Source organism: Protopterus annectens, chromosome 2.part0 (assembly GCF_019279795.1).
Source record: "Protopterus annectens isolate FY-2018-M chromosome 2.part0, PAN1.0, whole genome shotgun sequence".
NCBI classification, from domain to species: Eukaryota; Metazoa; Chordata; order Ceratodontiformes; family Protopteridae; genus Protopterus; species Protopterus annectens.
Genome location: NC_056728.1, coordinates 1,404,892,976 through 1,404,905,766, shown reverse-complemented (window position 1 = coordinate 1,404,905,766; position 12,791 = coordinate 1,404,892,976). Strand labels below are relative to the sequence as shown.

Sequence of the window (12,791 nt, the reverse complement as noted above, 5' to 3'; positions counted from 1 at the left end):
GTGAATATCATGGGCGGCACCAAGGGAGAAGATACAGAGCCTGGTGCCAAAAAAAGGTCTGCACCAAGGGCACCGGCAAAGCACAGAGCAGACTCGGTTCCGTAACCAACAAAGATGCAGGAACTGAGTGACTCCGTTTTTCCTTATTTTTTTTTGTCTTTGGAGGGGGTGAGACCTCTGACTCAGACGGAGCCTCCGAAAAAGGTGTCTTGATTAAACCTTTTAAAATAAGCTTATTTTTTACGTTCTGCTAGTGTACGATTACTAAAATTAGCACAAATGTCACTGCCAGCTTTAATACGATCCATGCCCAAACAGTAGACACAACGAGCATGTGTATCAGTTAGGCATCTTACGTCCACACTTGTCACACTGTTTAAACCCCAACTTAGCTTTGTCTGACATAGTAAGGCAACAAGTGTATCCTATAGAAAAAACAAAATAAGGAAGAGAAAAAAAAGGGGAGAGAATACCAACGATGATATTTAAAAAATACCATAAGTAGTAAGGAAGGGCCTGTCAAATGTAGGAGAGAGGGACAGTACCAATAATGGTAGAAATTAAATTACCAAGGTAAAAGGTAGGGAATAGAATTAGGTTATAGGGGACAGTGAGAAAAGGCTAAAATTGACTACAAAATTTTGAAGAGAAACTATCTTAAAAATAACAATTTTCTACTTAGCTTTGAGAGAGATGGCTTGCATGTCTGACTAGGAACGCGGCAAATGAAATCTGGAGTAACTAGAAGGGGGCATTATGGGTAGGTCTTAGCTGAGAGTTTTTGGCTGGCGCAAGCTTGGAAACGGCTGTATCGGTTCCAAGGACGGAACTGAAGTCCTAATAGTAATTAATGAACAAAGATTTACAACATCAGATTTAACGTTACTGCTTAGTTGTAGACCTTTAGTTAGTTACTGTGCACATACAGTCAATGTCACTATTTATTTACATTGTACTTGTTCTCCTATCTTCATATAAATATATTGCCTGTTTTATTATAAATAAATCTTCAATAATACACACATTGTCTGTTTTACTATACAGGAAACATGTTTAATAATGTAGGATCTTTAAAAAATAAGGCAAATAACACACAGTAACAAGAACCAGTGACAGGGGCCAGTAAAGTGTGGCAAGAAAGGACAGTTAGAAGATGATGAGGATGAGGAAGAGGAAGAGGAAACTGTAAACAGTAGACAAGTAATTCCACATTATATATTAATGGAGCATGCAAAAAACAACCACGGATTTGAATTCTAGATGAACACAGAAGACATGTTCACGAAATAGGTTAGTGAATTATTCCAGAGGGTGTGTGTGTGTGTGTGTGTGTGTGTGTGTGTGTGTGTGTATATATATATATATATATATATATATATATATATATATATACACCCAGTTTCAATGCAAGACCCTAGAGCCCGAATCCTCTATACCAACTACCAAACTGTCATCAGGAAATGCATTTATGTCTATTTACAATGTGTAACTGTTTTGTTTAGCATGGCCATCATCAGTGTTTGTGCTATAAATTTTAAAAGTAGTGTTTGTAGCACAACAGGTAGCATAATTTGTCTTTGGTGCAAAAGTCAGTGGGTTCTACTCCCACACCTTGTACATGGAGTGCTAACATTGCAGTGGCCTCTAAGGGGGATAGGGGTGCTGCACTCCTCCTCCTTTGGATAATATGCATAGCAACTATGAATCTGTTACCAGTTTGACAGCCATTCCCCATTGCATTATTACCAGCTTACCAATTGCTTTTTTTAATGTAAAATGGGCAGTTAAGGGCAGCACGCATCATACTTCTCAAATGTCCAGATTTTTACCTCATATTTTTGGTCTGCTCCTCATAAAATATGTGGTTCTCCGGCAAATCAATGAGAATAGAAAAGTCAGTAAATAATGACATGCATTTGAGTTTCAGACTTCATATGTTTCAGAAAATGCATGCCAACACAAATCATGTTATTCTAGTAACTTTCTAAGTCTGTAAAAATCTGCCCCCCATTATTCTAGCCTTTGTCCAGATTTCTTGCACTGAGAGGTATGGCGGGCACTGCACTTGTACTTGAAACACTGAGATGTAAAGTTGTTTGCCAACAGCAGCCTCTTCATTAGTTATAGATTTTGATCTGAAATTATTCAGAGAACTTTTACTTCTGCAGAGATTGTGTATATTGACTGACAACGGTGGATTGTAATAACAGAAATGAGTGTCCTTTTGTGGTTGAAGCGTTCTGAAATGAGGAGTTTTGTTCTTATTGGTTTCATTGCTTACTGAAAAAGTTTTCAAACCTACAAATTTAAAAACACACTCCAACAAGTGGTACTGAATTATACAAGGAGTATAATTTAATACAGTCAGGATGGTGCAAACAACATGCATGTATGCATGGTCCAAAAATGTGTGCAAGGGGCCTATGGCTTGAAAACAGCCCAAAAGGTAAACTTGAGCCACCACCTGGCAAGATGCAACTCATTTCATTGAAGCTGCATTGAAACCCACATTCAAAGAAAATGCAAGGACAGAGTAGCTTGCTGTTCATAGCAAGTCTGTTATTGTTTTGTTTAGCAAACGGCTGTCAGAATTTGTACTATAAAATTTGAAATAAAAGTTTTAAAAATATCTCTAATCACTGCAGAAGTAAAGAATACAGTATGCACACTGACAGGTTTGGACAGTGTTTATGGTAACCGGGAAGATCTACAGAAGTAATGGGACACTGGAGTGACTGAGGGTGTTTGGGGGGACCTGATCCATTACCTTGCCTAGGGCCCCACTTGACCATGATCTGGCTCAAACAGTTGTGCATCCCAGTGTTTGCTTCACTTTAAAAAATTTACAAATGACGCCTGTCTGAGGATTCTAGTGTTCCTCAGTGGGAGTGGTAAGCACTATGTAGCGTCGTAAGCACTAGGTAGCCTGTCTACCATGAGAGGAGTGGTTCTTGGCCCAGAAATTGTAGTTTAATGACCATGTGGGCAGTATGTCCATCTCTTTCAACTTTCTGGTTTAAAAGACCACATCTGCACTTGTTTCTCATCTTTCCTATAACTAACCTACTGGGTAGCACTAGAAAGCCTTAAACTGATACAAGCCTTCTTGCTTAGAAGAGAGACTTTGGAGTGATTAAGTATCAGTTTTCTGTACTTTCTTGCTGTACTTAACTGTTTTCGCCTAAAGGCAGATTTTTCAGCATTTATTGCGATTTAAAAAGCTTGTTTTTTTCACATATTGTACTTATTTGACTACCTTTTTGTTTAAATAATTTAACTGTTGTACGCTACACACTAAAGTGTGATAGCCTTTTCTGATCATTTGTAGTCGTTTAAAGCTGTTTTAAGTACATTTTTTACTGTTTTTGCCTTATCCTTTAAAAAAAAAAAAAAAAAAAAAAAATTCCTTGTTTCCTGCCTAGTATAGTCCAGTTTTCAGGCTAGTGCTGAATTCAGGGCTGTGATACTAGCTTCTTAGTAGCCCATACCTTACTTGGATAGAAGGAAGTTTCTCTGTTCACCTGTGAGACAGGGGAGATTTGAGCAGCCTATCTATCCCTGGAGGAGTGGTTCCAGCCCAGAAGTTAATAGTTTATTGGCCATTTTGGGCTAATTTCTCTCTCTTTCATTTCTCTACTACAAAAACCGCATTTGCATGGTTTTGCACGCCGGGCAAAGCCGGTTAGCTACAGTTAAATTATTCCCGGCTCCACTAAGTTTCCTCTTCAGTTTTTCCCTTGAAACTAGCCTAACTCTCAACCTAAGCACTCAAAAATCATCCTACAGCCCAGCACTTGCTCAGACCTAATAGCAAGCACTAATATACCCTGACACTTGATTGCCCAGCATGGCAAGTCTCTTTATTCACCCCTCACCAACCAAGTGACTAAGCAGCTCACCCTACTATTCAGGCATGGCCAAAGAGCAATTTCAGGTGTACTCTCCAGTCCAGCTGGTGAATCTGGGTATCCTGAGGCAATGTTACAATTGCCTCATGTACATAGGACTACCCTCTCCACCTACCACAAAACACTAACATATGCGAGCGATGCAATTATACAGCCAAACTGGAAGCTAAGCTATCTCCACCCAAGACTGGAACAGACAGTCAAGAGGAGAAGGTTAACAATTGCACCACACCTCCAGCCACACACAGACCTACTAAAACAGCACTGGCAAAAAATACACATAAATACACAAAATCATACTCGGAGGCTCTAAACAAAAACCTGCTAAAATCAGAGACCTCCAAAGCAGACACCCAAACAACCTGCATCTCCCATCACAAACCAAACACATAAAACACAAAATCAGTGTGCCGCACACTCACAGCCCTTAAGGCAAAATAACATACCTAATACACTAGTAATAGGTGACTCTATAGTCAGGCACACGGATGTCCCACTCACTAGGCTGGACAAGCAGAAGGTTACTGTTAGCTGCCTGTCGGGAGCCAGAATCCATCACATAACACAAGCACTCAGGTCACTCCAGAACAAGTACAAATATGACTCTGTCATTGTTCATGTTGGTGTGCATGACCTGAGACGTACCTCCCTGGACTACATGAAAGAGCTCTCTGATCATGTAGTCCAGGCTGGTATGACCCTGACCCTGAGTGGCATCCTGCCCTCACCAAGAATGATACCTCAGTATAAAGAAAAAATGATCAATTTCAACAACTGGCTAAGCTTCTGGTGTCATTCAAAGAGGATCCAGCGTCTGTCAGCCTGGAATGACAAGCCGGGTTGCTTCACAACAGACAGCTTACACCTGTCACCCCTGGGCTTTCAAATACTGGCCAAGGCTCTTGCTGCCCCCATAGTGCCTTTTTTAGGCAAGGTTCAAAAAGTCAAACCCACCTCCATAAACAGCACAGTTAACAAAAAACTGAGGGTTATGCTACTCAACGTCAGGAGTTTAAATCTCAAAAATGCACATGCTCAAAGCACTCCTCAGTATGGAGAACGTCGACATCTGTGCAGTAACTGAAACTGGTTCAAGGCTCCAGAGAGCACCCCAGCACTACTGGGCTACAACTCATACCACACGTTTCGGCCAAAGAACACAGACCAAAACACAAATGGAGGGGGTGTATCCATATCCATCAAGGATACCTACACCTCCAGGTTAGTGGCACAGCATGATACCTCTGAGATCACCCATGTGCAACTAACCGAGCAAATCTGCAATGCAAATTGTGGCCTGCTACAGATCACCCTCCATGACCCAGGACCACCACTCCACCTTTCTGGAGACACTTGAAAACATGAAGGTCCTACCGAACACCCTGATATTGGGCGATTTCAATTACCCTACCATTCACTGGCAAAACTACTCTAGTATAAACTCCCAGGTCCAGCGCTTCCTGGAATTTATCAACTCAAATGCCCTGGATCAGCTGGTAAACTCCCCTATCAGAGGTGAAAACATATTGGACCTGGTCATCACCAACATGGGCGACAGGTGTTCCGCACCAGAGGTCAACCCATCACTGGTTAGATTAGACCATAAACTAATCACTCTGGATGTCCACACCACAACACCACCCCCACAACCAAGGAAACCACAGTGAAAAACTTTTCTATAGCAAACTTCACCTTACTTAAGACAGAGGTGGTAAGTTTCACAGCCCTCACGCTAAAGGATAACAGTGTCCAAGATGCAGAAACCTTTACATATGCACTCTATGAGCACCTACAAGGATGCATGGATCGTGCCATCCCTAGCAAAACCAAGACTCACTCCCCTAAGAGAAGGAAACCAGTCTGGTGGACCCCTGCCATAAAAGGCTATACAACAAAAGGAGGGAAACTAGTTCAGAAAAAAAGCAAATCTCAAGAAGGAAAGACATCCTTGATCAGTATCAGTAAAAAACTAAGGTCCCTCATAAAATCATCCAAGGCTAACTTCAAAAGAAAAACAGCCAAGGATTCAAAAGATAACCACAAAGCCTTCTTTAGCTATGTTAAGAACCACAAAGCCTTCTTTAGCTATGTTAAGAATCTAAGTGGCAACTCGCAGATATTCACTGAACTAGTGCAAAATAGTACAAAATATACTGAACCTACTGATATTGCCAACATCCTGGCAAAAAGATTCAGTGCAAACTTCACCCCCCTCTCACCCCCAAAAGGGCCCACAACAATATCGAAAAAGTGTAGTGTCTCGGAAATCACAGATGCACAGGTGAAAACAGCCCTTTCAAAAGCCAAAAACACAGCGTCAATGGGGCCAGATGGTGTCCCAAGCTGCGTCTTGCACGAACTACAGAACAAACTAACCACCCATCTAAACACGCTGTTCAACCTCAGCCTTTCCACAGGCTACATGCCTATAGAATGGCACACAGCAACAGTTATTCCTCTCCACAAAGGAGGGGCCACAACTGACCCTGGTAACTATCGCCCTATAAGCCTGACTAGCCTGGTCTGCAAGGCTATGTAGCGCATCAACATGGAACTCATTCACAAAGACATTGGGAACCTCCAAACACTTGACCCGATCCAGTTCATCTTTAAAGGCAGATCATGGCTACTAAACCTGGTTGACTTCTTTGAAACAGTCACCAAGGCCATAGACGAGGGAAAGGTGGTTCACACAGCCTACCTTGACCTCGCCATGGCTTTTGACACGATTCCCCACTCGGGTATTACAGAAAAACTCACCAGCCTGAACATAAACCCCTGTGTCACGAGATGGGTTGCCAACTGGCTTACAGACAGAACTCACATGGTAAACATAGTGGGCTCCAGGTCCAACTCTAAACCAGTCACAAGTGGTGTCCCGCAAGGCTCGGTCCTGGGACCCCTACTGTTCAGCATATACTTCTCAGAAGTACAGCAAACACAGGAGGACTACGGCTAACCAAGTTCGCTGATGACTGCAAACTGGGAGCCATAATTGACTCTCTGGCTGACATGGACATCCTCCAAAAGGGCCTTACTGAGACGGACACGGTGTCAAAGTCATGGCCTCAAGCTAAATGCCAAAAATTGCATAGTCATCCCATTTGGGAAAAACAAAATGCCCACAAATTACCACATAGGTGGCAGCCCCAAGGTAATAAGAAATCTGGGGACCCAGGTAGATAGTAATCTCTCCTTTGACAATCATATTACCAAAGTAGTTAGGAAATCCTTCTATGTGGCCCATTTAATTACTAAAGGGTTCGCATCTAGAAATAGAGAGGTTATAGTGCCCCTCTACTCGTCACTCATCAGACCCATCAGAGTACAATGCCCCATTTGGGATGTACCTCACAAGACACATCAACAGCTGGAAAGACCACAAAAGTACCTCACCAAGAGGATTACTGGCCTCAAACACATGTCCTATGCAGCCTGACTGAAAAAACTCCAGCTGTACTCAGTGGCATATCTCTTACTCAGAGGTGATCTCTGACTGACTTACAAATGTCCAACTCAGAATTGATGGACATGCTCCACCTAAAGAAATCCAAGTCACTGCTGGGCCACGCGCTCTAGTGAGCTAAACCTCGCCATAACAATAAATAGAACATGCTGGAGGGATAGATTCCTATCACAGAGGCTCCCCATGCTTTGGAACAAAACTCCAAACTACATTAGGCAGAGCCCCTCACTAACACTCTTCAAGAGAAATCTTGACGAGTGCATGGGTAACAGAAAATACACCCCTGGGATCACTTCATTGGCTCTGCTTGACAAAAGGATCAGTTAATTAAATCAATGGGGTGGCGAAAGCTGACGCACTCTGGCTAGGCTTATAAATGCCCTCGGGCAGATAGCCTAGTACCTACCTTACCTACCTATGAACCTAAGAAACATTTACTACTTTCAGTGTGGCAACCTTGTACATTTTAAAAGAACTGTGCACCATTCTAAGCTGTACTAATTTAATTCTGTTTTCAGTCCCAAGCTAAATCAAGTTTTGAAAGATTATAGCAAGACCACTGGTTGTGCTATTTAGTCACTTTTCAATGAGAAGACCCAAAGTAAAGTGCAACCCCTCCCCGATGGCATTATCTCAGAAGTGATTGTGGCTGCCTGCACCCATTAACACCCAGAGGTGACTTTTTTCAAGGAGCCCTTTGATGAAATGGGGTATGGTGACATGCCATAGCTTTAACAATGCATTTTATAATTACTGTTTACAGTAAAGCATATCATATTCCTCTATGAAGATGTGAGTCTGTCCATGGCATAACTGAGGAATGTCCATGAGAATTCAATCCCACCAAGTACTCTAGGCACCAGCATGGTAACAGCAATAATCTTTCTAGGGAGATAATCAGTTCTAAAGCCAAAAGATAAAAAAATAAACAGAATAATATGCAGTAGTAATGATAAAACTAATTAAAACATCAATATTAAGTTAAACATGTTTAAACCAACAAAAACATATACAAGCCATCAAAAAAGATATTTTTACTCAGTAATATTGTGAACAAATTAGTTTTTGTTGCGCCCAATACCATTTAGTTTTCTCCCTAAACTGATGCAAAGACTAATTCAGAATTTCATACATTTTCTGCAATTTAAGAGGTGTAAAGTATATTAAAACTGAAATTTGAGTTTGTATATTTATACATTGAAATGGTACAAATATTCCGAACAAACATAACTGTTTGAGAATTTACAGTATTTAATGCTGAATGTGAACTGGGGGAAACTAAGAGAAATCATTACATAAAAAAAAAAATCTGAAGCTTATAATCATATGAAAGCAGAATGGGTTCCACAGTGTAAGAATCTCATAATCAGAAAATGGGTAAGTGAAAAATATGGTTTATGGGTGACCTATCAAATACTGAAATAAGTGAAGCAAAAAGTCTAATTTGGGTCCTTAATAGAAGGGATATGTAAAGTTTTTTTAGCTCATGCAGGCTATCAATATAGTAGTGGGGCTTCCATCTTCAATGTCATCGACCTAGACTTGGGAATGGATCCAGGTCACAGGGAGGAAGGATAAACATTTGGCAGCTTTCTATGGTAGTGGTGGGGAGTTGTTTGGTGCAGGAGTACAGCTTTGCAAAGAACAACACACAGCCACACTGTTTGTTCATACCCTGAAATCAATCCATGTATGATATCACTTGATACGACAGCTCTGCTTAAAACAGATGTTATGTTGGATGGCCTTCTACAAAGCCCAGAAAGACTGCAAGAACCAACAGTAGAGAAGGGAATACAAGTAACACTCCTGGCCCTGAAACTGCCCAGCCCATTACAAAGAGTAGGGAAAGTATGACAGTCTCAAACCGGGAGACATACTTGGGCAGTGGACTTGGAACAGACCATGATGTCAAATAAACCATGCACACCCTTAACAGGAATGGAGAGCTAAATAGCAAACAAAGAAAAACAAACCAAGATAAAAAAGGGTAGACCTGTTGCACATGTAGGGTGCGATCACATTTTTATGGCAAAGGATAAACTTAACAGAGCACCTGAAGAAGCATTAACTTCTATTGTTTACTGTGCATATGTTGCTTTATTTCAATTCTCCATGACTAGTAACCTGGCTCATGTTTATATAGTTCTCTCGTCACCATGCACTTCTAGGCCTTCACAGCAAATGCAGCAGAAAGCAGGGCGACATAACAAATAGACAACCTTCTTGTTGTTTAAAACAAGTTATTTTGGTACACAATTTGCAATGCTAGTTAAGTTTATTAAAACACTACAATACAGTTCACAGAAGTCACGAGGACCAATTAGACCCACTTACCCCGTGTTACCTGGATAGTTACGGTTTATAAAGCATGACACTTGCAAATAACCACAGAAGGCAAACTTTTGTTTACATTCCTGCACTGACTGTTAAATAACTGTACAGACACCATGCTTATTTATCATACTTTTCTTGAACCAAAGGAGTAAGAAGTCATTCCCTCCCATACACCTTTGGGAAAAAATATTTAAGTGTCCCAACTACTGTGTCATCTTTGTTAATATTACATCATGATTACATACTCAGAATTAAAACTATACAGATCAGGATTTGAGGTACTGCACCTGCAGACTGTATTTACTTACACAACAAACAGTAGATGCAGCAAACACAGAGGACATGGCTATACCTCCCCCCACCCAAATACCCACCCCTAGAAATCCACTCCAGAAGAGGCAAAAAAATTGTCTTCTGTGTATACAAAAAAAATAGTCCAGCTAAAATGTAGACATCATACCGCTCAACCTCTCTGGGCAAGAAATCTGGACAACACCAAAAATAATGGAGTCAAAAAATTGGGACAATTTTTAAATACTGCCTTTATAAATTTAGAAAGGTTTATAGAATAACAGATTTTGCATTAGCAATGGCATGCATTTTCTGAAGGGTATGAAGCCTAAAACTCAAATGTCTGTCTTTATTTGTTGACTTCAATCCTCAACTTTTTTGCTAGAAAACCATGAGTAAGAGGAACAGACCAAAAGTAAGAGGCAAAAATCTGGACAGTTGAGAGGTAGGCTTAACATCCGAAAATTAAAAGTTTTTTTTTAAACAATAAAATGTCATGTATTTATTTCACTGAAACCAAGACAGTAATAGTTTAGTAATACACTGAACTTCAAGCCTTGCAATGCACTTAATGCTGCAACAAGAAAATATACAGCAAATCTGAGCCAGGAGTTCATCCCTGATTTTGGCTGAACATTTTGCTCCGTTCTTACTGCACTTTAAGTGCACTGATCAATATTGACCAATTTCACCCTCATCCTGGTTGAGATACAAAACATATCACAAAAAAATACAGAAATGTAAGCATTAATTTAATTTATTTTGAAAACAGTAGTGCATTACAATTAACAAATAATGGCGGTAATTAAGGACTTATTTTACCTTAGGAAATGCATGTTAAATTCATGCCCTCTTATTTTGCCAACTTTGTAATCAATGCTGCCAAATTTTAAGACTCGTCCCTGATTTTGGAAATTTTGTCTTCCATTAGTTCTGGTCCTTTTTCTGAAAGTAAGCGGTTGAGATGCAGGAAAGTCATCCATGTACCTAAATAAAATGTACTTTTCGGCTTGTTCTGCCCAGCTATCAAAGCGCCAGTTTCAACTACTTGAACCAATTCAATAGGCTACTGTGTATCATTTTCTAAAACTGCACTGTTAAAGAAAGATGACAATAATGTTTAAGTTACTTGTGATAACCTACATTGTATCTTGTACTACACTGCATCAATGGAGCTCCCTGGCCATTGCTGAAAACGGGCTGTAACGCAGTTGGCTTTCCCAGTCAACAAATGAAAATAAAATAGCCAGGCAGTCTCACCTATTCACGTGCATGTCCGTTATGTCAGTGACAAAACTTAAAGGAAGTGTTCAGGACTTCCACTCTCCCAATACCAGCGTTGCCTTATCAACAAACTAAGCTCCTTGAAAATTAGAGATACCGAATGGGTTTACTTCACGTCTTAAAAAATATATACACTAGTTTAAATAACAACACTATTAAAATATGACTAATGAACTCGGCTTACTTAACGACTGGGACACATCTAATACAATGCTACAAACACGAAGACAAGCATCCCAGAATTAAACATAACCACGGGGCTGTTGTTTATGCTACTTTAAAAATATGTGCCCCCAAAATAGCTTTCCACAGCACACGCTGTACTTCTCTCTCCTCCCTTCCTTTTAAGCAGCATGGTACACAACATCATGGACTTTTTCAGTCTCCGCAATTACAGCCGACGTGTGCTTTTCACAGATACTTGCCACTTTCCAAAATCACACTTTTATCACAGGTTTTAATAACTATTTTTAACTTCTAGGTTGTGGGCCCACCAATTACGGCCCCGTGTCATCCAGTGAACAGTAAAGCAAGTGTCACTGCTACGCTAACAGCGCAGAACAAGCAAGAAACAAGCCCTATCGCGGTAGTCACCGCCAATGAACTACTTGATGCAGTACTTACCTTCTACAGTCTCCTCCACGTTGTCATCATCGCTGTCCATGGCTACTTTAAAGCACCGCGGGTTAGTATAGGGAGCGGTGGGTGACAGTAAGCTCTTCGCACTGCTTTAGCAGCGCTCAGCAGTCAAGTCTTTGTGCTTAGTAAACTGAGACGCTGACATCATCCTGTTCTCTCACTGACAGCCTCACCCACTCAGCCAAAACAGAGCAGGCCTAGTTAAAGCTGTGGCTACTTCAAGCTAGGGCGACTTCAAGGGGTTACACAACAGATGGGCGTAGAGCCACAGACTGCACGGACAATGGTACTATACAATGGTACATTTGCAGCTGAAAATCGCTCTCTATGCTTTTCAAGAATGTGGCTTTTTATTCATTTTTATCATGCACATAGGGATAATGTACTTAAGGTTTCTTGGTAGACGTGGTAGATTGCACCGTTATTTAACTAGGTGATGTGTTCGTATCCTGCCCTCTTATTGCCTGCAAGATTTAAAACGCCTAATAGAATAAGGAAAATGTGTTAACCTAACGGAGGTTAAACCTACGAAGAGATACTGTAACAGTGATCCTTACATTTGTGTCGTTTTCTTTTAATGAAAATAAGTTTCATTGCACAATTTGAACGTAATCAATTAAAAAGGCTGCCCTAACCCTTTTAAATTATTTGTTAAGTGACACGGCGTAGAAAACCGCTATAGAGATCAGATGGTACATCTATGGTTATATAAAATCGTATGGAACTGAAGTGTGTTTTTTTTTTGGATAAATCCACACATGCAGTCTGGAGCGTTGCGATTAAGATACCTCTAAAATATATACAGTCCATCTTACTTTTACTCTTCCTGTCACTAGTTGCACCTGCCACATTCCTTCATCAGGCTT

At 40.6% G+C, this 12,791-nt stretch overlaps 1 protein-coding gene across 1 annotated transcript in view; it reads right to left on the bottom strand.

Annotated features, from left to right (window-relative positions):
- The window catches only part of SETD7 (SET domain containing 7, histone lysine methyltransferase), a 1,173,783-nt gene extending 1,161,678 nt beyond the window's left edge, over positions 1–12,105 (bottom strand). The window contains exon 1 of the mRNA XM_044061630.1: positions 11,911–12,105. Within this exon, the coding sequence (XP_043917565.1) occupies positions 11,911–11,950 (40 nt within the window). The 5' untranslated portion in view covers positions 11,951–12,105. The remainder of the gene's footprint in view (positions 1–11,910) is intronic.
- Positions 12,106–12,791: the final 686 nt, after the last annotated feature.